This window comes from Botryllus schlosseri, chromosome 6, assembly GCF_051294905.1.
Source record: "Botryllus schlosseri isolate E-star chromosome 6, Bs_hap1, whole genome shotgun sequence".
Taxonomy (NCBI): domain Eukaryota; kingdom Metazoa; phylum Chordata; class Ascidiacea; order Stolidobranchia; family Styelidae; genus Botryllus; species Botryllus schlosseri.
In genome coordinates this window covers 29892502-29917731 of record NC_137241.1, presented here as the reverse complement: position 1 = coordinate 29917731, position 25230 = coordinate 29892502, and the positions used below count along the sequence as shown (strand labels likewise).

At 39.1% G+C, this 25230-nt stretch overlaps 4 protein-coding genes and 1 long non-coding RNA gene across 18 annotated transcripts in view; 2 read left to right on the top strand and 3 right to left on the bottom strand.

The window, feature by feature from the left end:
• Window positions 1–5215: 5215 nt before the first annotated feature.
• Window positions 5216–8043, bottom strand: LOC145440639 (uncharacterized). The gene has a single exon (XM_080318334.1). It carries the CDS (start codon window positions 8022–8024, stop codon window positions 5355–5357), a length of 2670 nt encoding a protein of 889 aa, XP_080174460.1. The 5' UTR covers window positions 8025–8043; the 3' UTR covers window positions 5216–5354.
• A 2468-nt stretch (window positions 8044–10511) lies between these two features.
• Window positions 10512–14464, bottom strand: LOC145440638 (uncharacterized). Its single transcript, XM_080318333.1, has one exon. The coding sequence runs from the start codon at window positions 14442–14444 to the stop codon at window positions 11769–11771; it is 2676 nt and encodes an 891-aa protein (XP_080174459.1). The 5' UTR covers window positions 14445–14464; the 3' UTR covers window positions 10512–11768.
• Window positions 14465–18452: 3988 nt separating this feature from the next.
• LOC145440684 (protein OSCP1-like) lies at window positions 18453–20546 on the top strand. Its single transcript, XM_080318411.1, has one exon. It carries the CDS (start codon window positions 19139–19141, stop codon window positions 20204–20206), a length of 1068 nt encoding a protein of 355 aa, XP_080174537.1. The 5' UTR covers window positions 18453–19138; the 3' UTR covers window positions 20207–20546.
• Window positions 20547–20855: 309 nt separating this feature from the next.
• Window positions 20856–25230, bottom strand: part of LOC145440621 (inositol 1,4,5-trisphosphate-gated calcium channel ITPR1-like) — a 214386-nt gene continuing 210011 nt past the window's right edge. For all 14 annotated transcript variants that reach the window (XM_080318286.1, XM_080318284.1, XM_080318283.1 and 11 more), the window contains 5 exons: window positions 24001–24200; window positions 23335–23503; window positions 23097–23257; window positions 22328–22474; window positions 20856–21924 (listed from right to left, as the gene is read on the bottom strand). In XM_080318286.1, the coding sequence (XP_080174412.1) occupies window positions 21835–21924; window positions 22328–22474; window positions 23097–23257; window positions 23335–23503; window positions 24001–24200 (767 nt within the window). In that variant the 3' untranslated portion in view covers window positions 20856–21834. The remainder of the gene's footprint in view (window positions 21925–22327; window positions 22475–23096; window positions 23258–23334; window positions 23504–24000; window positions 24201–25230) is intronic.
• Window positions 22613–23254, top strand: LOC145440717 (uncharacterized). Its single transcript, XR_013915603.1, has 2 exons — window positions 22613–22731; window positions 22826–23254. It is a non-coding gene; the product is annotated as an uncharacterized LOC145440717 (long non-coding RNA).

Sequence of the window (25230 nt, the reverse complement as noted above, 5' to 3'; positions counted from 1 at the left end):
GTGGGAAGAAATTTGTCTAAGTACACACAAATTAGTGCGAAATGCTGATAGTCCAAATTGTTTCAAATTTCATTGCTATATATTTATGGTATTACCGAGTCGAACTACTTATCAGAATGAAGTGACGGTGATTGATTCACAAATTCAGTTCTAATTTTAGACTGATTTGGCCGAAAAAATAGCTATATTTTGTAGAAGAACTGCTGATCTGCAGGCACATTTTACAGTCATCATTTTTCAGACTGATAATAAAATTATGTGAGTCTGTGTCCTTTTCTTCTGTGCTTTCTTCTGTGCAAACTAGGTACCACACTGAGAGACACACATGCCAAAAAGCATTGTATTGACTTTTATTTTTTTATACATACTAGTTACTAGTAACAACATTGCCCAAAAATAAAGTGATCCGATTCACATATTTTACAAATGACTCAAACATAACATACGAGGAGACAACTCAAGTAGAACATATCAATAAAATCATTTGGTTTGTAAATAATTTCAAAAGATAAGATTCGACAGTGGATTGCCAAAGAGAAAAAATGGTAAGTACAATAAAAGAGTAGAATCACTTCGTTAGAAATGGAATTCAAAGTTTTTATCATTCGCCAAAAAGTGTAAAGTGACTGATATTTCCCATCAAGAAACTTTGGTGGGTGTGCGTTATCAAAGTAGAACCATTCGGGTATTTCAATCTCTATATACACATCAAGATTCATTCCTAATTGACGTTGAGTAATGTATATCAAACTACACTTCCACAATTTTCCATCCAGTCAAGGAAATCCAATACAAACTTGGTTGATTCAGAATAAATAATCAAATTTCTGACATTGCGTTCTAAAATTAGTAATAACACGATGCTTGGCATCAGTTTTTCACCTTGCTAATCTAACGCAAGCACGAAAAACTGCACAGTCTCGAGAGATTTGTCTCCACGCGTGTGATTTCAAAACTAGGCGTTGTAACTGACGAGATACATTTATATACAATCGGACAGCGTTAAGCCGTATCAATTCGAAGGGCATATGTACAAAAATATACAATACTGTTGAGAAAAATATCACTCTATTATAGTGAATTTTAAGCATAAAGAAAGATAGAATGAAGTGCCAGGTACCGGGGAGGATGACACCAGAAAAACAGTTCACTTGCTGTAGCTTTTTACGATGAGCAGATCTCTCAACTTTTCACAAACACACACAATCTATTTGCAGAGGTGGTCAGTAAGAAGTACGTAGGGAGGTTTTGCTAACTTGGTCAAATCATTATGATTTAGACTACTTCTACTTGGCAGTTTCAAGGCAGAACTAAGCCTAGAATTCTCACCTTTTGAAGTGCTTCCAAATCTGTACTTGTACTTGGCAGAAATTTATGACGTCACTTCCACTTGAGTAGGCCTACCAACTATGACTACTTACAGTTCAACTTGATATTTTCGAATTTTAACCAAAACTAGGCCCAGAATACACACTGTTCATTGGTAATTTATGACGTAATTCTACTTCCACATGAGGACCAACGATTACTTTGACCACCCGTGTAGTTCTGCTAAAAAACCCTTTATCCAGACTCTCTTTGGGCGGCCGCATGAAATTTTTCATGCCTCTTCAGCAATTTCACCGTGGAAAACGTCTTCCCGCACTGGCCGCATGTGTGACTCTTCTGATAAGTGTGAATGCTCATGTGCATTTGCAGGTGCTCAGCGTGGAAAAAACGTATCCCGCACATTTCGCATACGTTTTGTGCGTGCACCGCGTGGAAATAAGACAGATGCAGCATCAGCGCGCTGAATGTAGTGAAACGCTCGTCGCATTTAGTACAGACGTGCTGCTTTTCGCCGATGTGTACCACCTTGTGACGCTCCAACTCCAGCGCGGAACAGTATGACTTATTACACACGACACATCGATACGGCCTTGCCAATTTCAGTATATCGGCGCTGTTTTTACGGCAACGATTACACGAATGCCTAGATCTTGAAATATGACGTTGGATTTCCTCTCTCGACTTTCTCAGCTTAGGACGGCAACCTTCGTAGATGTGACAAGTGTGCGATTCCCCGCATCTGTGTATTTCCACGTGCCTGCGCCATAATCGAAACCGGTTGAAGCATCTGTGGCACGTCGGACAGGCGTAAGTGCCTTCGCTGGTCAGCACGCGTTCTCTCATCTTCAAATTCCTGGCGCGCGCGAAAAAACGGCCGCACGCATACTGCGTCCGGATGTGATTCTTTAAATATTCAGACAACGCAAAATGCTTGTTACAATTCCTACAAACGTGCGGTTTCCGTAAAGCATACGTCTTCTTAACGGAAGCCCCGCGAAAATCAGGCTCCCCGACATCAGACAATGCAGAAGAACTTTGCTTAAGGCTCGCGTAACGTTTTCGGATGTTTGCACTCGTTAGCATGACACAGTCACTTAAAAAATGTTGATACGACGGTTTTTCTTTTACGTAATCCGAAATTAACCGTTCCCGGTCACTTGCAGGAGTAATTCGATTTGCTGTCGCGACTTGAAAGTAATCAGATGTATGAAAGCGCCCGACGGCTCACTCATTTCCGTAGCAAAAAATAGAGAGACCGAACTACAATAGTCCTGTGATAGAATGACAAAAAGTCAGTTACAAGATTGCGCATGAAAATCGCTCAAATTTGGTAAAAATCATTCACATTGTCCTTCCAAACAAACTTGGAGAAGCAGATAATTCCAGTGTTCTAATTAGGTAATCAAATTATAATCTAATTTGTGCAATTTTCTATGCTTTCATTTTCATTCCAACCTAATTTCTGGTTTTTCTGAAAATGCTACAGAACTGTAGACAAGCATGGTGAATGGCATTGATTCAATTTCTAAGTATCCGCAAATTCAGTACTGTAATTTTAATCTGAATCAAGGAAAAAACTGTTTAGCTATAATTGTAATCTCATTGGAAAAAAGGCTGTGTAGCTAGAAATCTAAATCTAGTCAATTTGGACAAAACTGTGCAGCTATAACGGTACTTTTAGTCAATTTGGACAAAACTAGAGTCAGCCATTCTCGTGCTTATGACAATGAACTCTGATTTGATATTAACTGATCTTTCGATTTTTGTTGTAATTCTTCACAATTCGGAATTTAATTCATATTCCAAGTTTTTGCAAATTCCGTAATTCTAATTTTAATCTTATTTGGAAAAACAGAAACATTTTCTAGCTATCCAACTAATCTTCCAGCCCTCTTCAGTTCTAGATAAAAAGGATTAGCAACACAGCACTTACAGCTAAGCATTAAAATAACAAGGATAAAAAAAAAATTGGTTTGTTAAAATTTTTCTCGTGTAGGCCACCATCAACTTCAAAATCTCAACTAGTTTGAATTTACGGTAAATCCAAGCTGCAGTTCCGATTTGAAGTAATCCAGTCGTAAAGTTGCCAGTCGCTGGCATAGCAGCCTAAACCTTTGCTAGTTATAAACAATCTGGAAAAAAGACGCAAAATGTTACCAAAGTATTCACAAATTCTGACTTGCAAACACAGGACACCAATTACAAATAACAATAAAAATTTCACTAAGCTACCGGCTCGATAAACAAAATTTGCGAGGAGTTCGAATGCTGGGCAATAAATGGCTGAATAAAGTCGCTTACAACCCAAATGAATCAATCCGGAGATGGTGTATGTTTACTGTAACAATTACACAATATAAACCAATTGTCAAGGGATACCCACCATACAAAGTTGGTATACCACTCATAACAAAATAAACACAATACAATTAAGGATAACAGGTTAACATTATCAAAATTGTTGACGATTCAGACAGCAGCATTCCTAGAACTGGAACCACAAGAAAATAACACAAAAATCCAGGCTGTTGAGCTCAATGATTGATTCAACGACATGATTTTGCATGCTAAATGTAATTTTCTACTGTCTACGAGTAGCTTTAGGGCATGGGCTGTTCAGCGCAGATAGTACTTTAAATCGATTACAATTGACCTGTGCATGTATCACCAACAAGCAAGCCAGCTGGTTTTTCTAAAGAATGTAACATCACTCAAGAAACACAAGCTAGAAACAGCATAAAACATCCAACCTGCAACACAACAGTAGAAAATTGACTATGATTACGCATGATAAATAAAATGGAGATGTAGGTTTCAGAATTGTGGATTTTAACCACACAATGCTCTCTGAAACAGAATCGGGTCCTGATTCAAATCTAAATTTCTAGTATGAAAGTCTTGTTTAATACGATATTTTGTATGTATCTGCATTGCAGCACAAATTCAAAGAATCATTAATGCATTGCCGAGGTAGAATTAGCAAAATATCGATGACATGGGACTATTTAGACCCATATTTCCACATAAATAAAGGTAGCAAGATCTAAACACCATTGTATCACGTAGGATCGGATACGAATCCCGTAAAACCAAGACCCGAACATCTCAAAAATCATACCGTGCAGAAAAATAAGCAGTGGCACGCGATCGGTCATTCTGTAAGCTATAATATTTGTATAGTCACATATACAAAGCTTGAGGGGTCGAGTCGCACCAACATGATAGTCATTCAACGCAACTTCTTGGAGGCTTCATAATTGCCTATTAATTGTCTTGCTCAGGAAGCACACAGATGTGCTCTCACGCCGAGTGTGGGTCAGAGGCAGTCAGTAACGAGCACTCCTACTTTTTCCGAGCACTCAAGTAGTTCTGTTGACTACTTGTACTACTTATGTTTTAAAGTACGGTACTTCCATTACTACACAAAAATGTTTTTTAGAAAAATTACTTAGTTTTACGATTTGTATTTTTTAAAGTAGAAAGTAGTTTTGAGATGACGGGGAACTGAATATATTTTCAAAAACCGCACCTTTTGTAGTGTGACGAGTTATTTTGCATTAGTCCCTTGGATACAACTTGCGAGTTGCCTACGAAAACGACAAACAAATTTGACAAAATTTCCGACCCATGGAAGAGAAGTTATTAGAGTTCATAATTATGGGATTATCCACCGTCCGGGCTATTTTGGAGAATCCAACATTTTCAACCAATATTTTCAATTTTTATTGTGATAAATTCAAAATTTTCAAACTCGCGAACGTTCACATCAACCAGTTGGAATTGAGACAAATTTGGTGCGCAGCGTTTTTTAGGCAACCTAGTAATTTAATCAGTGAATCCCCGGAATCCAGGAGAAAAGTTATTTTTACCTTCCCTTCTGAATACTTGAGACTTTCCAAAGCTTCAATTTCTACTCAAAGTAGATTTAATGGCTCTTAAAATTGCTACTTCTACTTATGATCGAGTAAAAATTCACAGATTACATCTAGCTCTACTGGAGTACCGTGCACTTAGACCACCTCTGCTCACACCGTGCTCGACATCTCAACATGCTCAGCCACTATCGTCGCATCCTCCAGATTCATAATACCGCTCGCGTTGAGATTGTCATGAAAATCCACCATTTCCTGTGTCGCAGATTCGTCCAGCTTCATCGTGTGAGTCTGCAGATGTCTCCTCAAATGCTCCTTCCTGACGAACCTTTTCCCGCATTCCGTACACAAATGCGGTTTGATCAGAGCGTGAGTCTTCTTGTGTTTACGCAGGGTGGCTTCACGCAGAAAACTCTTATCGCATTCCTCACAATGGTACCACTTTTCTTCCGTGTGCGTGTTCAAATGCGCATCCAATGCAGACTTATGATGGTACGCTTTATCGCAATGGCTACACTGAAACGGCCTGGTCTCATTGTGTATAACGCGGTGATGGTTCAATTCGTAAACTCTATGAAATTTACGTCCGCACAAATCACATTGGTAAGGTTTATCGTCGCTATGGAATTGTGCGTGTATCTTCAAAGCTGTTTTATTCGGGAATCCTTTTCCGCAAGTATCACAAACGTGCGGTCTAATGCCTGTGTGCAGAGAAGTGTGATTCCGCAAAGCTACCATCGTAGTAAAGCATTTTCCACACCAATCACACACGAAAGGTTTGATTCCTGTATGTGAAAACAGGTGCCTACGTAGCAGAGCGGGAGTGGAGAACTTTTTCGGGCACTGTTCGCATTGGTGGGGGTGTTCACCCGTGTGCTTGTACGAGTGTATCTTCAAAAAGGACGACGACGTAAAACTCTTTCCGCAATCATTGCACAGATGCGATGGGTTATGAATGTGCATGTGCCTTGTAAGTTTTCTGGAAGACACAAACCTTTTTCCGCACTGCGTACATTGATATGGCTTTTCTCCGGTGTGCTCTCTATGGTGCGACACAAGCTGCCAACGTTCCGCGAAATTCTGCGTGCATAAATCGCAATGATACGGCTTGTCGCCAGAATGTATCCTCTGGTGACGCTGCAAACTCGAATTAGTCCTGAAGCTTTTCCCGCATTCGTGACACATAAACGCAGACACGCCAGTGTGTACCAAGCCATGATACCGTAGTGCGCTTGTCGTAGCGAACGCGGCCCCACATTGATCGCAAACGTGCGGTTTTAATCCAGTGTGGTAAAACAAATGCTTTTTCAACGCAGACGTATCGTTAAATCTTTTGCTGCATTGATCACAAGCGTACGGTCTTTCGTTAGTATGAGTTATTTCATGCCTTCTTAAGGCTGCAGGCGTTTGAAACCCTTTTCCACACGAAGCGCACCTGTATCTGAATATCCCGGAATGAAACTGAGCGTGCGCCTTGAGGGACGACTTCAACGCGAAAGATTTCCCGCATTCGTCGCATTTGAAAGGCCTTTCCGAGCTGTGCAGAGTGAGCATGTGTTTTTTCAAATTTCGAGGCGTCGTAAACGCGCGATCGCACGCTTGACATTGAAAAGGCCTTTCTCCAGTATGCGTACGCATGTGCTCCATTAACGCGTGCTGGCTGGATAAAGTTTTGTGGCACACCGTGCAATCTACCTGACGTTTTGATTCTTTTTTCCCACCCGGTTTTTGATCGGTAATGACTACCACGGTCCCACTTTCGCTAATATCCTCCTCGCTGCAAAGATCGGCATGCATTTTTCTGATATGCTTCCTTTTATTGCTAGGGTTGGAGAGAATTTTGCCGCAATGCGGACACGTTTTCGATCCCGAATTAGCGCCGTTTGCCGCACCACGATAATACCGATGCCCGATCGCTACTTTCAAAGAACCTTTAGCACTTTCGGAATCGTCAGAATTTTCGGCAGAATCATCGCTACCGTAATCTGTAAAGTCATCATCCGTTTTCGCTCTGGAACCATGCTTCGTTTGTATGTGTGCGCGTAGCAATGATGGTCTCATAAAACTTTTTTCGCATAACTTGCAAGAAAGATTCTTATCACCATCCCCAACTAGATGATCGACTAGATGATCAACCAACGGCTGTAGCTGTATTACGGGTTCATTTTGACACACTCTACTGTGACGATGCAATATTCTGGCGCTTGTGAAATTTTTTTCGCAGCTACCACATTGATGTCTATCTTTCACAACTTTTCCAAGCATATTTGAATCCGGATTTAAATCCTTTTTGTCTACGTCGTCCTGTATAACTTCGATATTGGTAGTCGAGTTTTTGTCAGAAAATCCATGTTGGGTGCTCAAATGCATCCCCAACGCCTTCAAACTCTGAAAATGTTTCCCACAATTACCACATATCACGTCAATTCCTTGGACGTTGTCAATATCGACTGTTTCCTCTCCATTCTGCTTATTATCATCACAACCCATTTCATAGGAGAGAACTTCAGACAACCTTCCCGAACTTGTGAGAGATTTTCTCTCCCCCTCATTGTCGGAGCAAACGTCGACTTCAATTTCCGCCACGTCATCGTCGCTGATGTCGTCTTGTTGCACAATGACGCTTAACGTGTTTAAAGCGACGTCTGACAACAATTCTACGTTATCAGACATTGGTTTGGATTCACCACCACCCTCACAGTTACCAATTGCAGACTTATCGTCCAAATTATTTTCAACACGTTTCTCCGATTGCGAAACAGTTGCATTTTCCAAAACGTTCTTATCCTCAGAGTTTCGCATTTTCTCAGACAAATCGCTCATCTTAGCTACTACAGTAAATCAAGCCGTATCTTAACGATAGGTATCATTACAAGTAAGCTGTTAACAACAAACATAACATGGTTTAACGTAATACATCTGCAGACATATCTGGTCAGTGCTGTCAATTTCGTAATCATATTTCATTTGTGGTAAACCCACGCACATCTGCCAGCAGATATCATTACAAGTAATCTGAGAAAAAGACTGCATGATTAAATTGAACGTATTGGTAATTAGCGATATCCGGTGGGCATAAAATCAAACACGGGGTAAATCAAGCCATATTTACCTACATGTATCATTATGAGTAAGCTGTTAACAAAAAGATAGCATCTTTTAATTGAACGTATAAGCAATGTAGGCATATCGAATGGGGGGAACATAATTAATTTACAGCTATTGTTATGCATGGACATGAAATAAACGAGAAAGGCTGCATCTGAACACCTGTAAGTTACAAGAAATAGATCAACATTTTTAATGCAATAATCAAGTGGATCGTTTACAACCATTAATGGCTGATACTTCTTTCAAAGTATGATATCGACTCAATATTATTGGCTAATCAATCATCGGCCAGGGCTCTAGTCCGCAGTACATTCCGGCAAAATACATTCAGACAAAATAAATTGACAGTTCTTTCACAGTGAACTACCGTATTAGCAGCAAGTCTACTGCGACCACCTATGCAGACTTGGACAACTAGATAATTCCAGTTGCCTATTTAACTAACAGGAAATGCAATTTATGGTTTCCTGAAAATGCTACAGAACTGTATCGTGCCAAATGAGCCAAAATGCTTGGTGTACAGACATTTGTCATTTTCAAGCTTATGAGAATAAATTATTATTTGATGTGAACTGAACTTATTTCAATTTCCAAGCTTTCGTGAATTCAGTAATTCCAATTTTTTGAAAATAATTGTGTAGCTATAATTCTAATTCCTAACTAATATGAAAAAGCTGGAAACTTTCCAGCTGTCCAACTCTGCGCCTATGACGATAGCGATTATTCTATAACAAAGACGCTTAACGTCCACCATCAAATTTTAGTGAATTTGCATGTGCATCTTCAACTTTTGTTCCGACGTAAACGTACTGCCACACACAAAGCACACTTCCACATTTTCTCCACTGTGCTCAAGGAGTTGATGCTTTCTCAACATATATCGTGTTCTAAACACTCCAGAACACCGTTTACAATGGAACTGTGGTTCATCACAGTGAGATTTCATATGGTTGGTTAACGCGTATTTAGTGCGATACCGGCAATCACATTCTGGACACTCAAAGCAGAATTCAGAATCAACCTTTTTGTTTGGCTCGCGATCGTGAATCAGGTGGGAATGTATTTTCAAAGAAGAAACAGTTTTAAAACTCTTATAGCATTTATCACAAGCGTACGGTTTTCTTTTATGAGAGATCTCATGAATTTTCAAAGCGTTACTACTCTCACAACCTTTACCACAAACAGCACAACAAAAATTGTCCGTGTGAGTCCGCGAATGGCGGTTTAGGAGCGATTTGAGAGCAAATGCTTCGCCGCATTGCTCGCATTCGAATGGCTTTACAGAACAATGTCGTCTTCTAACATGGGTGACTAAATACGCAGAGGTCCTACAGCGGTATTCACAAAATTGACACGCAAACGGTCTCTCTCCCCTGTGAGCTAGCATATGATATTTCAAGGCGTTTGGATCCATAAGCTTATTACAAACAGTGCATTGTTTCTTCACGCGTTTTCCGACTTTTTTGATTTTTTGAGAACCAAATTTTCGTTTTCTGGAGGCAGCTTTTTTAATTGAGCATTTCAAGTCGATTTTCTTTGCTATTTGTGCTTTTGCATTCAAATCCTGTATTAGCTTTGTGTTGTCACAAACGATCGCAGCTCTTTTATTCATATCCCGTTCTCTCAAAGAATACTGCTTCACAGATTCCTTATTCTCGACTTTACCGTTTTTAGACCCGAAAAGCTTACTGAAATTATTAGGTTTAAAAGTGCCGTCCGATTCCAAATCATCCTTTTCGCTTTCCGCTAACTCGCAATAAAATTTTGTGCGCCCATGTAACGCCCCGGTCAATTCAGTATCGTCAACAGGCTGAAAGCCGCACGGTTTCTGTTTGGAACGTTTCCTGCAAGATTTTTTGTGAGTCCAAAGATTTTTGGCACAAGCAAACCATTTCGGGCAGTTCTTGCATTGAAATTTTCTACCCTTAGAATCAGATTTGGATCCTTCCATTTCGTTATGGTTCCCCGTCTCGACCATTGACGAATTATCTCCAATTGAGTCCGATTGTTTTGCTGCATAGCCACAGGCCTGGGTAAATTCTATTTCCTTCTCATTTTGAGGTCGTTTTCCATCGGAGTCGTTTGATCTTGTTTCAAAAATGGAGGCCACAAGCTGTAGAGTAGTACCCTCTTCAAAAGCCATCACTGTATACTGTGTCTTCTCAGCCACAAATCGAGTAATCCTATAGTTAGAAGCAATTCCTAAAGCACAAACAAAAGTAGTGAATAAATATCTTTCATAATGAACACCGGATTCACAAAACCAAAAAGCAGACCGCCAGAATCACAAGACTGGCAAACGCCAACAAAATTGGTTGCGAATCGCGAATCTTTCATACAGATTCAGGCCTATTGAGAAGTGAGAGCTCTACAGAAGAGCAATTGACTCTTACAACATACAGCATAAAGACACAATACCAGCAATCATTAAATAAACACATTTCAGAGCGAGGTAGTCGCGTACTACATCAAGACTGGATAACGAAATATTCATTCATATCTTCAGCTCACAAAAATCATTCAACAACCGACCAAAACCTGGCACCAAAGTCTTCGAATAACAAGCGTCAATAACAATAAATACAAAAAAGAAACAAAAGAAATATAGCAATGTTTCCGTTATAAATAGGACACCGAAACCACTTGATTAACGGGGCTAGCAATGGCCACATTGAAGATGCCAGCAGCTTACTCTAGATGTCAGGTCATGGAATTGATTTGAATGTAAAAAGACCTCAGCAGAAATAAAGATTGAGCGTAACAATATGAGTATTAAAACATGAGTCCGAGTATCAAATGTAATGATTCTAGTCGAGCAGCGAGACTCGGTCTTTATGAGTACCGAAAATATACGCCATTCACATTTCACGAAAAATGTAGTGTCGATAATTTTCCCCACAATAAGAGCCTTGAGATCGCAATTAGGGGTATGACATATTGCTCAAAACCTGCAGCCTATTGTACCACTAGAATGTGGAAATAAATTTTCTGGGATCGAAGACCAACATAAAATAGTCGGGGTCAAGAAATAGCAATTATTTGCTATGATGCATTATTTGCTTTATAATCGAGGAAAAGGTACATGAATAAACTTGGAAATTCATCTGTTGCGATATGACGTCAAAATAGGTTAAATCAAATACATGACACCAAGCTCAATTAATGGAATCAGACTACTTGTAGTGAATTTCACGATTTTGTAAGATTTATATTTTTCTTTCAGCCAAACCTATGCTTATGTTTGACGTAAAGTGACTAGCATAATTATGGCAATATACGACGAAAAGAAAATCTTACAAAATCTTGATTTTACCAAGATGTTAAAACGGACATATAAGCTAAGTCCGATTCTACTGTAGTACTCAATAATCTATCTAGGTTTTTGATTTTGCTTAGCTCTAGCTAAAATTAAGGGCAGAATTACAAGTACGATAGCTATCAAATCTATCTCTTAAATCATTGCCCAGCCATTGACGTCGCATTTTCAACAACTGATATTTCTTCTACCACAAGTTCCGTTTCATCATCGTTATCCTTCCAACCTCCGTGAACCTCGATCAAGTGTTTCTTCAAGGTTTCCATCTCCGGATATGTGTTCCCGCATTCGGTGCAGAGGTAAGCTTCTTCAAAATACTCCGAAGGTTTGAAGGTACCGGCCACGCCGGTCGAACCAGTCGCACCCGCGGAATAAACACGCTGGTGTGCTTTTAGATGAGTTTTGATGTGCTTTCGTAGCGTGTTGGAACGCAAGAAGATCTTCCCGCATTCGGGGCATGGGTATTTCATTTCTTCTGTGTGCGTATTCATGTGAGCTTTGTAAGTGGCTTTGTGGCAAAAACTTTTGCTACAAAACTCACAAGAATATGGTTTCTGCGAGGCGTGAGTGATTTCATGCAGTTTCAACTCGTAGACTCTATGAAAACTCCGTCCACATTGCTCACAAAAATATGCCTTTTCTCCGTGAAATTGCATATGAACTTTCAACGTAGATTCAGTCGGAAAACATTTGTCACATTCAGGACATTGAAAAGGTCTGTCTCCCGTGTGCAACGTTTTATGATTTTTCAAGTTCAACGCGCTCGTAAAGCCACGACCGCATTCGTCACAAATAAACGGTTTAACACCGGTGTGTGTCAATTCATGCTTTTTTAATAACGCAGGGGTACGGAATCTTTTGGGACATTGCTCACAAGCATGCGGTCTTTCACCAGTGTGTTTGTACATATGAATTTTCAAAGTATACGCGTCGACGTAAGTCTTACTGCATACGGTACAGATAAAAGTCGGGTTATGATTCTTCATATGCCTCGCTAAATTCCTGGAAGATATAAACGATTCTCCGCATTCAGAACATTTGAACGGTTTTTCTCCTGTGTGCGTTCTTTTATGTATGATCAATCTTGATTTTTCAAAAAAAGACTTCGAACAAATATCACATCGGTGTGGTTTCACGCCTGAATGTAGCTTCATATGGCGGTTTAAATCGGACCGAAAACTGAATCTTTTCCCGCATTCTTGACACGGGAACGGTTTGATTTTAGTATGCACTACTGTGTGCGCAGATAACGTGCTTTGTGTTCGAAAACTTGACCCGCATTCTTGGCAAACGTATGGGCGTTCCGACGAATGTATGCGCGTGTGCTTTTTCAACGCGTACGAATCTTTAAATCCTTTATCGCATTCATCACAGAAATACAATTTCGACGAAGAATGGATCTTAACGTGACGGTTTAAAGATGATGCACACGGAAAAAGTTTGTCACATTGTTGGCATTGATGTTCTCCCATTCCGTAATGTAACGGCATGTGGTTTTTAAGGCTGTGTTTGTGCGTGAAGCTTTTTGAACACACAGAACAGGAATACTGGCGTCTGCCGTTCTTTTTCGAATGCTCTTCCGCGTGATCATTCAATTCTTCAACAGTTTGAAAAGATTTGCTGCATTTTTTGCACACCAGCAAGTCAGCATCACCGTTAATGTGACGCATCCTCATATGGCCTAGCATAGAGAAAAATGTTCGGAACTGTTCACCACACTCTTGGCAAGCGTGCGATTTTTCTTGAGAGTGCGTCATCTCGTGTTGCCGCAACTGTGCGGAATCGGAGAATGTTTCGCCGCATTCTTTACAGCATTTTGTCTCCTTGATGATTTGTATGATCAACGGCTTGTCGTCTGCGTCACTTTCCACTTCAAATAATTCCATGTTATCGTAATCGTTCGTATCATTCAAACTTAGATTATCATCATTTTCATCATTATTATAGTTTGCAGTGGATTCTGGGGATGGAGAGCTAGGTTTAGAACGAGGGAAAGACTTCTTACGAGGGAGCACGTCTTTCAAAGAAGATGCTGCTTTTTTTGCACATATTTGCTCGTTTTCAAGCATATTTTTTGATCCAGACAAGTCCGAACGAAGATCTATTCGACCCTTCAATGAATTGATATCAGAACAGGCATCTTCACAAATTTCGCCGATATTGAGATTATCGTTGTCTCTCAATAAAAAGGACGGAACATTTATCTCACTTTTAATCAGGGTTCTTCTGTTCTTCTGTTGTGATTCACCATCATTTGTATCAACCGACGCCTGTTCACTTTTTTTACGACAATCCACGATAAACTGTTCACAGTCAGAATTTTCAGTCGTATTCGTAGATTTTGCGATGAGATTATTTGATGGAAAGTCTACAAAATTTTTAATCTTTGCGTGCAATTTTAGGTGCCGCTGTAAAGTGTTGATATCGTTGAAGTGTTTTCCGCATTTTCCACAAAAAACATCGAAATTGTCACTTTCCGTTATTTCTCCGTGAACATGATCGCCATTACCAGGAATGGACGAAAAATATTGATTTCCTGAATGTTCATTTTCAGCCAGAAAAAGTTCCGGAGGCGGGCAGTCTCCTTCCAGTTCCACATCGACTTCAATTATTTCATCTTCTTTCTCATTGTTCATCATTACTATGAGAGATAAAGCTTCTTCCATATCCGATTGTGAAACTCCACCATCTTTAACCTCGGTATTTTGTATCTCATCATTACTGGGTAAACTTTCGTCAGTTTCAATGGCCACTAATGTTTCGGAGTGACTCGACTTGATATTGGCAAAGGACGAACAGATTTCATCCTCTTCCATTATACCTGTCGCCTAATAGCCTATTTTAAAAAAGAAATGATATGTGTATTAGTAGACATAATGCAACTTGTACAAATTATGTTCAAGACTATACTGTTGAAAATGCGCAAGAACTACTTTTCTAAGCTTGCAACTAGAACTATAGAACTAATGACTACCCTATATGGAATCTATGTCCATTTTTTGAAATAAATCCTGCGTGATGAGAGCTTTTCTATATAGAATAATTAAGGAATTAAACAGAAAATCCTGCGTGACGTTGCCACCAATTCCAACCAGGATGACTACCGTAACTATAAAACACAATTATAAATATAAGTAATGTATAGATTTAATTCTGAAGCAATAATGAATGAACTATATCTATCGGTATATTTTATTGGAATCGGATCACCTTTCCAGGGTTCTGACTTTGAAATGGGAGGGTACAGCCCCCAAAACCCAGCCCCTAGTTCATGCTACCAATATGCCATATATCACTCAACAGAACATCGTATCATGATTCAAGTCAAACGACGTCGCGTTTTCATCTAGTCGTTCTGAAAGTGCAGATTATTTTTAATGCGCAACTAGAACTAAAATTATTATTCACTCTTTGAAAACTGTATCTATAGAACTAAGAATTAGAATCACTCCAAAAGCTGGGGTAGTTAATTGACCGCCAAGGAGCCAACTATTTTGTGTAGTTTGCACAAGTCAAAAAGAATTAGCCTAGCCATATTCACAGTTAGCGTGAGACCCTGAAAATATGCAACTCACTAATAAATAAATACAAACTTTCCACCACATAGTTCACTGGGGTTTTGGTCCGCAACGCAATAATGCAAATTTACGCAGTATCTTCTACAAAGTACACTGGTGCACAGCTGCGACGCCATCTTGGAAATCGAAAACAGAATACATTCCAACCGAGTTCGCATAAAAGTCGTAGCTGATAAATGAGAATAGCAATTATAGAAATCGCTCTGCAACCTCTACACTCCGTATATGCGTTAAATATGATGATATCGAAGGACAGATAGCACTTGAGCGATCGCCACGCCGAACCACCCACTTTTAGAACATCCCAGGTGACGTCACATGAAGGTTACCGAGCCCGCTTAGAATCGCAGCCAAAAGCGGGTGGAAGTAAATTGGCGGTGTCAGCGATGTCGACGATTTCAGCGGTTTCGGCGAAATCAATGGCAATGTCAATTAAACTTTGACGATGTAATTCGTATATATCAGCGATATCAGGGGGTTGGTGGTTAGGGTCAGGGTTTTATTAGTCGTTGAAATGGCTTACTTGTTGGATAAGGGGATAAGTTAGCTTGGAATTAGTTAGTTTTTCTTAATCTAAGGTTGGATCATCACGACTAGATGATATAAGTAGGGCTGGGAAAAATCGAGTGATTCGATTCTGAATCACGTTTTATGCGTCGAGTCGAATATTCGAGTATCACTAATTATGACGTCACAACAGAATGAACTATGTCTAATTTCAAATATGTACCTTTTATGCCACCACAAAGAATATAATGCCTGGCATCCGTTACATTAAAGATACTTTGATATTTTTTCGACCATACCGATTTCATTGCACTTCGTGACAATGTTGTGGGATCATCATGACTTCGGAAACACGTTACTTCTAGTAACGTTCGTAGCTTTGTACAATGTCTCGTATGCTGCAGCACGGCCAATCAAGATTTAAAGGCTTCGTCGGTGGAAAATAGTATGAAAACTATAATTCCCGTTAGTAAATTACCTTCCAGTTGCGAGGAGCGTCTATTTTCAGTACTCGAAAAAAATCGTCTTTTAATTACTACTCGACTCGAATCATTAAAATGATACTCGATTCAGATTCGAGTATCATCACCATTGGTTTATTAGCAATAGTACTCGAATCATTGTGCCCAGCCCTAGATATTAAGATAAATGAGGAAGCTAGAAATTTCCAAATTCATGTATTAGTACCATCAATCAGGTTTATTAATATTTTCATCGTTTCAAAACATCACAAGACAGCGATACAATGAGAAGATAGGAAGGTGTCGAAACAACTTGGAGTATCATCATCATCATCATCATCATCATTGGTTTATTAGCAATTTTATCAGTTCAATACACCACAAAAATGCGATACAATGAAAAGACAGGAAGATGTCGAAGCGACAAGGAGTAGTCTATGGAATCTGACACCCACCTTGGCCTAGGCGATGTAAAGAGGAGGCATGCACACTGAATGAAAGTAAAGAAGATAGTATAGAAAAAGAATGCGACAAGAAATAGGGCGGCATGTCATGGGAAGCGAGATCGATAGGTCAGTCGTGGTCCGGTAATCTTGAGGATGGACTGTATTTATTTAGTAGTAATTGCTTGTATTTCGACTTGAATGTGGACATGCTCGTCGACTGTCGGATAGCCTTTAATATCAGTAGCCTAGGCGAAGTAAAGGCATGCACACTGTAGCATTGCGGTCACCGTCCCTCAAATTTCAACGACTACTTCAACTCGGAGTCAAAAGCGCACAAGTACTTCACACGCACGTCAACGAAAAACAACTACCATATAATCAGGACAGAATACAAGAAAACGCATTGCTCTATCAAGTATGCCGGACCCCAATTGTGGAACAGCTCGCTGGTAATGCGACAGTCGTCGAGCATGTCCGTATTCAAGTCAAAATACAAGTAATTTCTTTTAAATGAATACTAGCCGGTCTTCAGGATTACCGGACCACGACCTAACATCGACCTCGCCCTCCGCCACATGCCAACCCATTTTGTCGCTTGCGTCTTATATTATCTGCATTACTTTTCATTCAGTGTGCATGCCTCTTTATTTACTTCGCCTAGGCTAAGGTGGGTGTCTGATCTTGATGGCTACTCCAAGTTGTTTTGATACCTTCCTATCTTTTCATTGTATCGCAGTCTTGTGATGTTTTGAAACGATGAAAATATTATTAAACCTGATATATTGATTTATTATATTTTGATTATGTCGGTGGCACCGCCGCGCACTATGGTGACATCGTTTACATCGTTGACATCGTCAATTAACATTCAGCCATCAAAAATCGACATTATATAAGGAAAAACTGTATTCCTCCAGATTCGTCGAAATATTGTGACCATTATACAAAGTAATTATCAATATAAAATATATACAGTATTTTAATGGGTATTCAGTTAATCTATGAATCGAAACAATTCAAGATTTGAAGTGGGGTATCAAGGATATCCATATCATCCAGTAGGTGGGAGCATTTAGCAAGGGAAAAAATATGTTTTGTTTTGGCGTTTGCAAGACAACTTGCTGAGTCGTGGGATATCCTTGGGATGTGCAACTTTTCGTATACAGTAATGACGGGTTATAGAATTTATGCAAGGTGTTTAGATTAGGCTAAGATCGTTTGATTCAAGTAGGACGTATCTATGTGATTGCCAAAACAACTTTGTTTCCGTCAGTCAAAGCCTCAAACCAATGTTTAAGTCGGCTTCAGTCCAGTTTATTAACAATTGTATCCACAGTTCTGCATGGATGCTAGCCGGTAGAAATTATGCATTGCTACTCGAGTAGAACTAACGTGGTAAATTTGATATTCAATTAAAACTAGAAGAATTTTTTTCAAGGCACATGAAAACTACTTCATGTGGAAATGAACTCTCTGAAAAGTATATAGTCAAAAATATGTAGTTATAACTTGGAAGTAGATCATGACTTCACACAAATTTCCTATTCAATGCATAAGATTTGCTTGAATTTATAATTAGTTATTGTAATCAGAAGCTAGATTGCCCGTTTCAGATGATGATCTCGGTTACAGTGTAACTGTGACACACACCTATATTTAAAACTGAAGCCTATAAGGTTTGAAAACTGTGTCCATTGATTGAACCATCTTCATTAATTGTTTCATTTTGATATAGAATGAGCATGTGAGACTAATTTCAATATCTCATTATGTAGTTGAATATTTTAATCATACTAAAATAGCAGAGACTTGAAATGAACTTTGTATATCAACAATCGTATCACCAAATATGACCTCATTGGTGATATGATTGTTGTTATACTAGCTCCTGAGGGAAGGGTCAGCTGAAAATATTTATCTTTGTTTCAATCTGAATATACTATTCAATTGTATATTGAACTTTTGTACCTCCAAGAAGTTCTAAAATTGCAAATATCATTGGGATTTGGGAATGATGACTCTCAAAAACTTCAAAATTTGAATGATGTCTGGGAACTGTCCCAATGGTGCACTAGTCGCAACAACCCTAGACTGAGACTGAGCTATATTATATTTAATATTTTATATATATATTTTATTCAAACACTCTCTCTTCTAATTGGAACTATGGCTGGGCACAATGGTCCAAGTATTCAAATCTGAATCCAGTATTGTAATTATTCAATGAGTAGTGATTTTTCAAGTACGGTACTAAAATTATAAGCCTATCTCCACTGAGAGATAATTTATCGACTGTAATTATAGTTTCAATACTATCTTCAACTGTGGAACGCTGTAAACCTTGTTTTTTCGTGTTGCATTACAGCGGAGATATGTGAATAACCGGCTGAAGCACTCTGCTAGATATAGATTTTCAAGCTATTTCAAAATAATATTAGAACTGAAGCTTTGCACTGTGAACTCTCTCTATAACGCACAGAATTTTCTGTTTTTCAGGACATTAATCTACAAGTAAAAAATGTCCAACAAAACCACCCCTATGCTGTATTTAAACCTAGCTGGCGAAATGCTGTACGTTTTGGATCAGCGATTACGAACGCAAGACGTAGAACTCGAAAAAGGAACACGCGTTATGTGTGACATCATCGCAAAGACTTTCGACAGCGATATCCTTCACGAAGCCTACAAAAATCAACCCGTGTTCAGCAAAAAAGATCTCGCGTCCATATTTGAGAAACTTGTCAACGTCTCAATAATGAAAGTCGACCCGGAGAGCATGGAAAAGTTGTACGATTTAATGCTCATGACTTTCAAGCATCAAGTGATCAATTCGAGAGGATTGACGGAATTAGTGCACGTGTCCCTAAATCATTTAGATTCGATGCTGAAATTTGTGGGGGGAAAACCAGAATTGAAAAACACCGTGGAAGCTGCTTTCAGACATTTTGTGGAACACTGTAATCAAATGTCAGCCGGCGAATTGATTTTGGCGAAACAGACAATTTTATCGTTTTTAATCGATCTTAAAAGCAAAGTGTCAATTTTGATATCAATGGGAGACCAAAATAAAGATGGATCATTCGTAATTGGGAAAAATGCACAAATTCCGACAAAATTTGAAGTTCCAGGAACTATTCGTTACATTGACGATGGCCAGGTCGAATATTTTGAGTCCGGAGTCAACTATACTACAGGACCGGTCTTAGATGCAAGCACTGATCTAGGTGGAGACAGACTGACAAGCTTAGGTCTCAATCTTTATATGTCGGACTCAAAATCGAGGGCCGAATATCAACCTAGCTTTGTGGACGCCGAGTCTAAACTTCTGGGGCATTTACTGGGCGCGTCACAGCCCCGGTCGGACTTATTCACCCTCAATCTTTTTGGGCCGGACCCGCTGGAACTAGCGGCACGCCCGGCAACAGTTGATAAAAAGTGTGAATCTGAAACTCGTGATAAGCATGTCAACATAAAAGTGGAAACGGTTCAGAGTAAACATTTGTCCGATATTAAAAAGGACTTTGGCGACATTAATTTAAACACGGGTGTAGATGACGACTTGTTAACCATGATGGACAATGCTTAGTTCTCGTTTGTCTGCAATTGAATACCTAATATGATCACGTTGAAATGAACCCGAATATTATCGGCTGACGCTCGGCAGTGATAATTGTCAACAATTAGTAGAGAATTAGAAAGAACATTGCGTATCAACAATCGTAACGCCATGATGACACAGCTGTTGGTGTGCAAGGTTCTTTTCACTTCTCTACTAGTTGCCAATGTTTACTCCTGACGAATGTCAGCCAAAAATATTTAGAACCTTATTTAAATAGGGATGTTGTATAGGCCTATTGTTTGTCTTCATATAATATTGCACTGTAGTGAAGTCCATTTTTATGAATAAAAGGGTCGTCTTTGTTCAATATCGCTCCCTGCAGTCACTTTGCTCATCAGCGCCAAACACGATTTCCGAGTCAGGTTAGTTTTCCTAAATGCAGTTATAGAACTAGTAAACCTGTGTCGTTTGACGTGATACCAGTGTTCTGTTGTGTGATGTGTTCTTGCAGATATTGCTAGGAGTCAGAAGCCTATTTCAAACGCGGCTCTCACGAGATGCCGAATCTATTTTAGCTCATTGTGAATTTGTAAAGATGGTTAATTCTAGTTCTCTATATCCGGTAGTTTATAAAAGCCTGAGCCTCCTATATCTTGCATCAGTACGCAGTACAATATCCCATGCGAGGTTTTATTAACATTCCGTCCATTGCACTTGTACACCTCAAGCCCAAAAGAACCATACGCTGTTGCTATATACATGGGATGACTCTGCAGGAAACAAATATGGAAACGCGATGAAGAATTACGCTAGAAATGGATGAGAATTTCAAGGGTTCGAAAGTTGCCTCGTAGAGTAGGTATCGGAAATAAACGACCTTCTGTTTGAGAACAGTGGGGTTCTACGAAATTCCGTTCCAATCTCAAATACCAATGTTGAAACAGCAATCAACATATGAAAGTGCAAACACACAATATCGGAGGCACGATTAGCAAACGTGCAGCAGATAACTATTCAAGGAACTTAATCAACACTTCCACAAGGTGTAACGAAATAGGTATGGTCGAAAAAACACAAATATACCTTCAATGTGATGTGGAACTGGCATTATATTCTTTTGTGGTCACATACAAGGTAATAATATTTTAACTTTCTACATATTTCATACTGTTATGATTAATACTCGATTTTGCCCGAACCCCAATTAAGCGAAGAAACTTGATGAACGAGAGAAAATATAGTTTTATAGAGAAATACCGGCTTACACGATTCTTACCGACAAAGATAACATCTAATTCATGATTTCGTCGACTGAGACTTGTACAATGAAATTACCGTACAGTTAAATAGCAAACATCAAATTTATAGGGTACAATATGAAATTACGGTACAATACTTACAATAATATCAATATTTGATGGCCCGCATAGACTAACGCAAGGCAAGCTATCATGCAAAGAATCACTGATCATCTACAACACTAGTTGACATAATAAAGCTATCAGAGGTGAGCGGGTGTCATATTTTGAAATCTAAATCCTGCAATGGTTGATATTTCATGAAGAGTTGCACGAAGATTGAAAATTGTTAGAAATTTCATGTACAAACTACAGAATATTCCAATGTCGAAACCCGAATCTGGTAGCATTCGTGCGTTATTTTTGGAAGCCGAGATGCGTTCTGGGGTTTATGATGTTGAGACGTTGTTGTTTTCTGCGTTGTTCAGTGACTTGATCTTGTAAATCCTGATAAAATCGAATCATGAAGAGGATTGCAGGTTGAAAATTCAAAAAGAACAACAAATTTTTCAAGTTTTAAGGGTCGGAAATACTAACACGCAACTCTAAGGCTGGGCATAATGATTGAGTACTTGAAATCGAGTCGGCCAGTAAGAGATGATTTACTCGAGTACGGAAACGATATGATCCTTGCCACTGAGAGTTCTGTGAAGTCGTGATCAACCCAAAGAATTGTCGAAAAGTGTAATAAAATAGGTATGGTCAAAAAAACATCAAATCATCTTTGATGTGATGTGGAACTGACATTATGTTCCTTGATGATGAGTGACACTTAAATACTTGATTCAGAAAATCACCCAAAAATAACTGAAAATTACAAAAATTCAGTTTCACTGGATGTGAAACCTACTTGCAGTTGCTTGGAGAGTTGTGCTACGAGCGTGGTCGTGTGTTCCAGTTGCTGGCACAAAGTCCGAACGTCGCTATTTTCCTCCGCTTCGTCTCCGGCCCGTAATGACATAGCCTGCATTCTCGGAAACCAATCCAACAGATTGCGCTGAAAATATTACACATTTTCAGCAATGTCCGGATTGCCCCTCTGACACAGCAGGCTTGTACAAACTACTAATGTAGTTACCAATTACTGCTTTTCTGTGTAGTTCTAGTTCTGGTTGCGGATTTCACAAAGTGAATAGTTGCAGCTTTAGCTGCCAGTTTTGAAAATGGACTATTTCAATTTCTAGTTGTGAGTTTTCAAAAGTGGGTAGTTCAATTTGTAGTTGCGAAATCTGAAAAGTGAGTTCTAGTTGCGAGGTTTGAAAAGTGAGTAATTCTAGTTGTGGTTTTAGTTTTGAAAAGTGAGTAGTTCTAGTAGCGAGGTCTGAAAAGTGAGTAGTTCTAGTTTTAGTTTTGAAAAGTGAGTGGTTTTAGTTGAGAGGTTTGAAAAGTGACTATTTTAATTTCTAGTTGCCAGTTTTCCAATACGAGTAGTTCTAGTTGTAGTTGCGAGATCTGAAAAGTGAGTAGCTGTAGTTTTAGTTTTGAAAAGTTGCTATTTCTAGTTCTAGTTGCCAGTTTTCAAATTTGAGTAGTTCCAGTTGTAGTTTTAGTAGCGAGATCTGAAATGTGAGTTGTTCTAGTTCTAGTTGAGTATCCTCAACCCAAAAAGAGAGACTAACCATGACTTGATTGTAGACGTAGCTCTCCGGTCCGGTGAATTCCGTCGGGTCTTTCACTTTGACCAGGACGATGAAATAAAGGTAGTGCCACATGTTGTGTTCTTCTTTTATGTGGGTTTCGAACGACACGGTTTTATTGTCGAAAGACTTCCTTTCGAGACCTTCGCAAAAATATTTAAAAATTGATAATTGCTAAAAATGCTAACCTGCTCCAAAAAAGCCTACACGGACAACTCACCGCATATAAAACATGTGTTTTTCAAAATGTCGTCTTTCTGCTGCTTTTCCGACCTCAAGTCGGCGAACGTGTCGATAATGACTCCAAAAATGAGATTCAGGACGATGATGATGAGGATGAAGAAGAACAGCAGGTCGTAGAGAACACGGCCCATGAAACGCATCCCTTCCTGCAACCAGACGCATCGATTTTGCAAAATCACACAACAGATGTAGTCCGTAAGGAAGTAATATTCTAAATTCACACATATTCGGAATGCCATTAGTCATGAAATTTTGAAAGTTATATATTAGACCAATATGTGAAATGTTTCTCTCATTTCAAGTAACTTCTGGTTCACTGAATATGCTACAGGAAAACAGTATCATGTAAACCAAGTCTACTTTGACCCATACATTCGCCATTCTCGTGCTCTTAAGAATAAACTGAACACTCGATATGAAGTGAATTAGATTTTTGGTACTTTTCTGGTACTTGATTTGGTTTTTATTTCTTTTTAATTCGGAATTTCATTTCATTTTCGGGATTTTACGAATTCAGCCATTCTAAGCCAACCTGATTTGTAAAAAAATTAGTGCGGCCATCATTTTAATTGTGATCCAATTTGATAAAGCCGATAATTTTGTAGTCGGACAATTACGATCTAGCTTTCTCCTTGGGACTTACGTCTTTCGAAGGCTTCCGTAGAATATCGCCGATACCTCCGCCGTTCCTGATACCCTCGTACAGCGTTGTAACGATGCACATGAACAGAGTATCGCACCGATTTTCATCTACTTCGTCGCCGTCTTGCGCTGGTGGTGGTTGTAGAACAGTGGTTGATTCGGTCCCGTTGACAGACGCGAACCAGTGCGAGGGATGACCACCTGTGAATTTGATATGTATTTTTGCAACTAGCTAGGAATGGGCAAGATCGAGTGCCTGAGTGATTTGATTCTGTATAAAGTATTAGGTTTTGAATCAAGTATCATTCACAATGATATCATAACAGTTATGAATGTGGAAAGTTTAAATATGTACCTTTTATGCGACCACAAACAATATAACGCCAGTTCTACAACGCAATAATGATAATTTTGTATTTTCACGACAATACCTATTTCATTGTACTTTGTGACAATGCTGTGGATTGATCACGACTTCACAGATATATCATTTCCAGTATCGTGCCTAGCTTTGTATTACATGTTTTGCATGCTGTGATACGACCAATCTAGGTTTCAAGGCTTCCACAGTGGAACATAGTATCGAAACTATGATTTTCGTTGATAAATTGACTATGAATGGCAAGGAGCGTATCATTTCACTACACGGCTCGAAATACCAATAATTTTGTCCAACTACAACAACCGCAAGTCCTACATTACTACATTGCAGAGTTATAGTTAGTTTCCTAGCACGTAAGAAAGTACGTGTTTTTGGCCAAGTTTTGACGAGAAATCGGAAAACTAGACACAGTCTAAAAACTAATTTAGCAATTGGCGCAAGTCTGCAAATCTTCTTGATACTCTAAAAAAGTAGAAATACCTCTTACTGACCACCACTGTGTGTCCGGATGCAGCCTTTCTAGTTAATTTCATCTCTGATAGCAGCAATATTGCTGATTAAAATACTTTTATTTCCGGATTCCCGGGATTCACTGATGACATTGTTAGGTTGCCTAAAAACGCTACACAACAAATTTGGCTTGATTCCAACCAGTAGTAGTGAACGTTCAAGAGTTTGAACATTTTTAAATTATTATAAAAAATATTTTTAATTAAAAATTTTACTGTCGACCCCGTGAAATTGTTGCTCGATGCTCGAAAATTTGTGCTCACTTCCGGCAGGTAGATTCGAAGTGATTGCGGTTGAAAGTTTTGGGTTTGCAAAAATAGCATTGAAGGTGGGTAATCC

Bases quoted from the DNA above. Each gene is read 5' to 3' on its own strand.
- LOC145440639 (XM_080318334.1), bottom strand. From the start codon at position 8,024: ATGAGCGATTTGTCTGAGAAAATGCGAAACTCTGAGGATAAGAACGTT.
- LOC145440638 (XM_080318333.1), bottom strand. From the start codon at position 14,444: ATGGAAGAGGATGAAATCTGTTCGTCCTTTGCCAATATCAAGTCGAGT.
- LOC145440684 (XM_080318411.1), top strand. From the start codon at position 19,139: ATGTCCAACAAAACCACCCCTATGCTGTATTTAAACCTAGCTGGCGAA.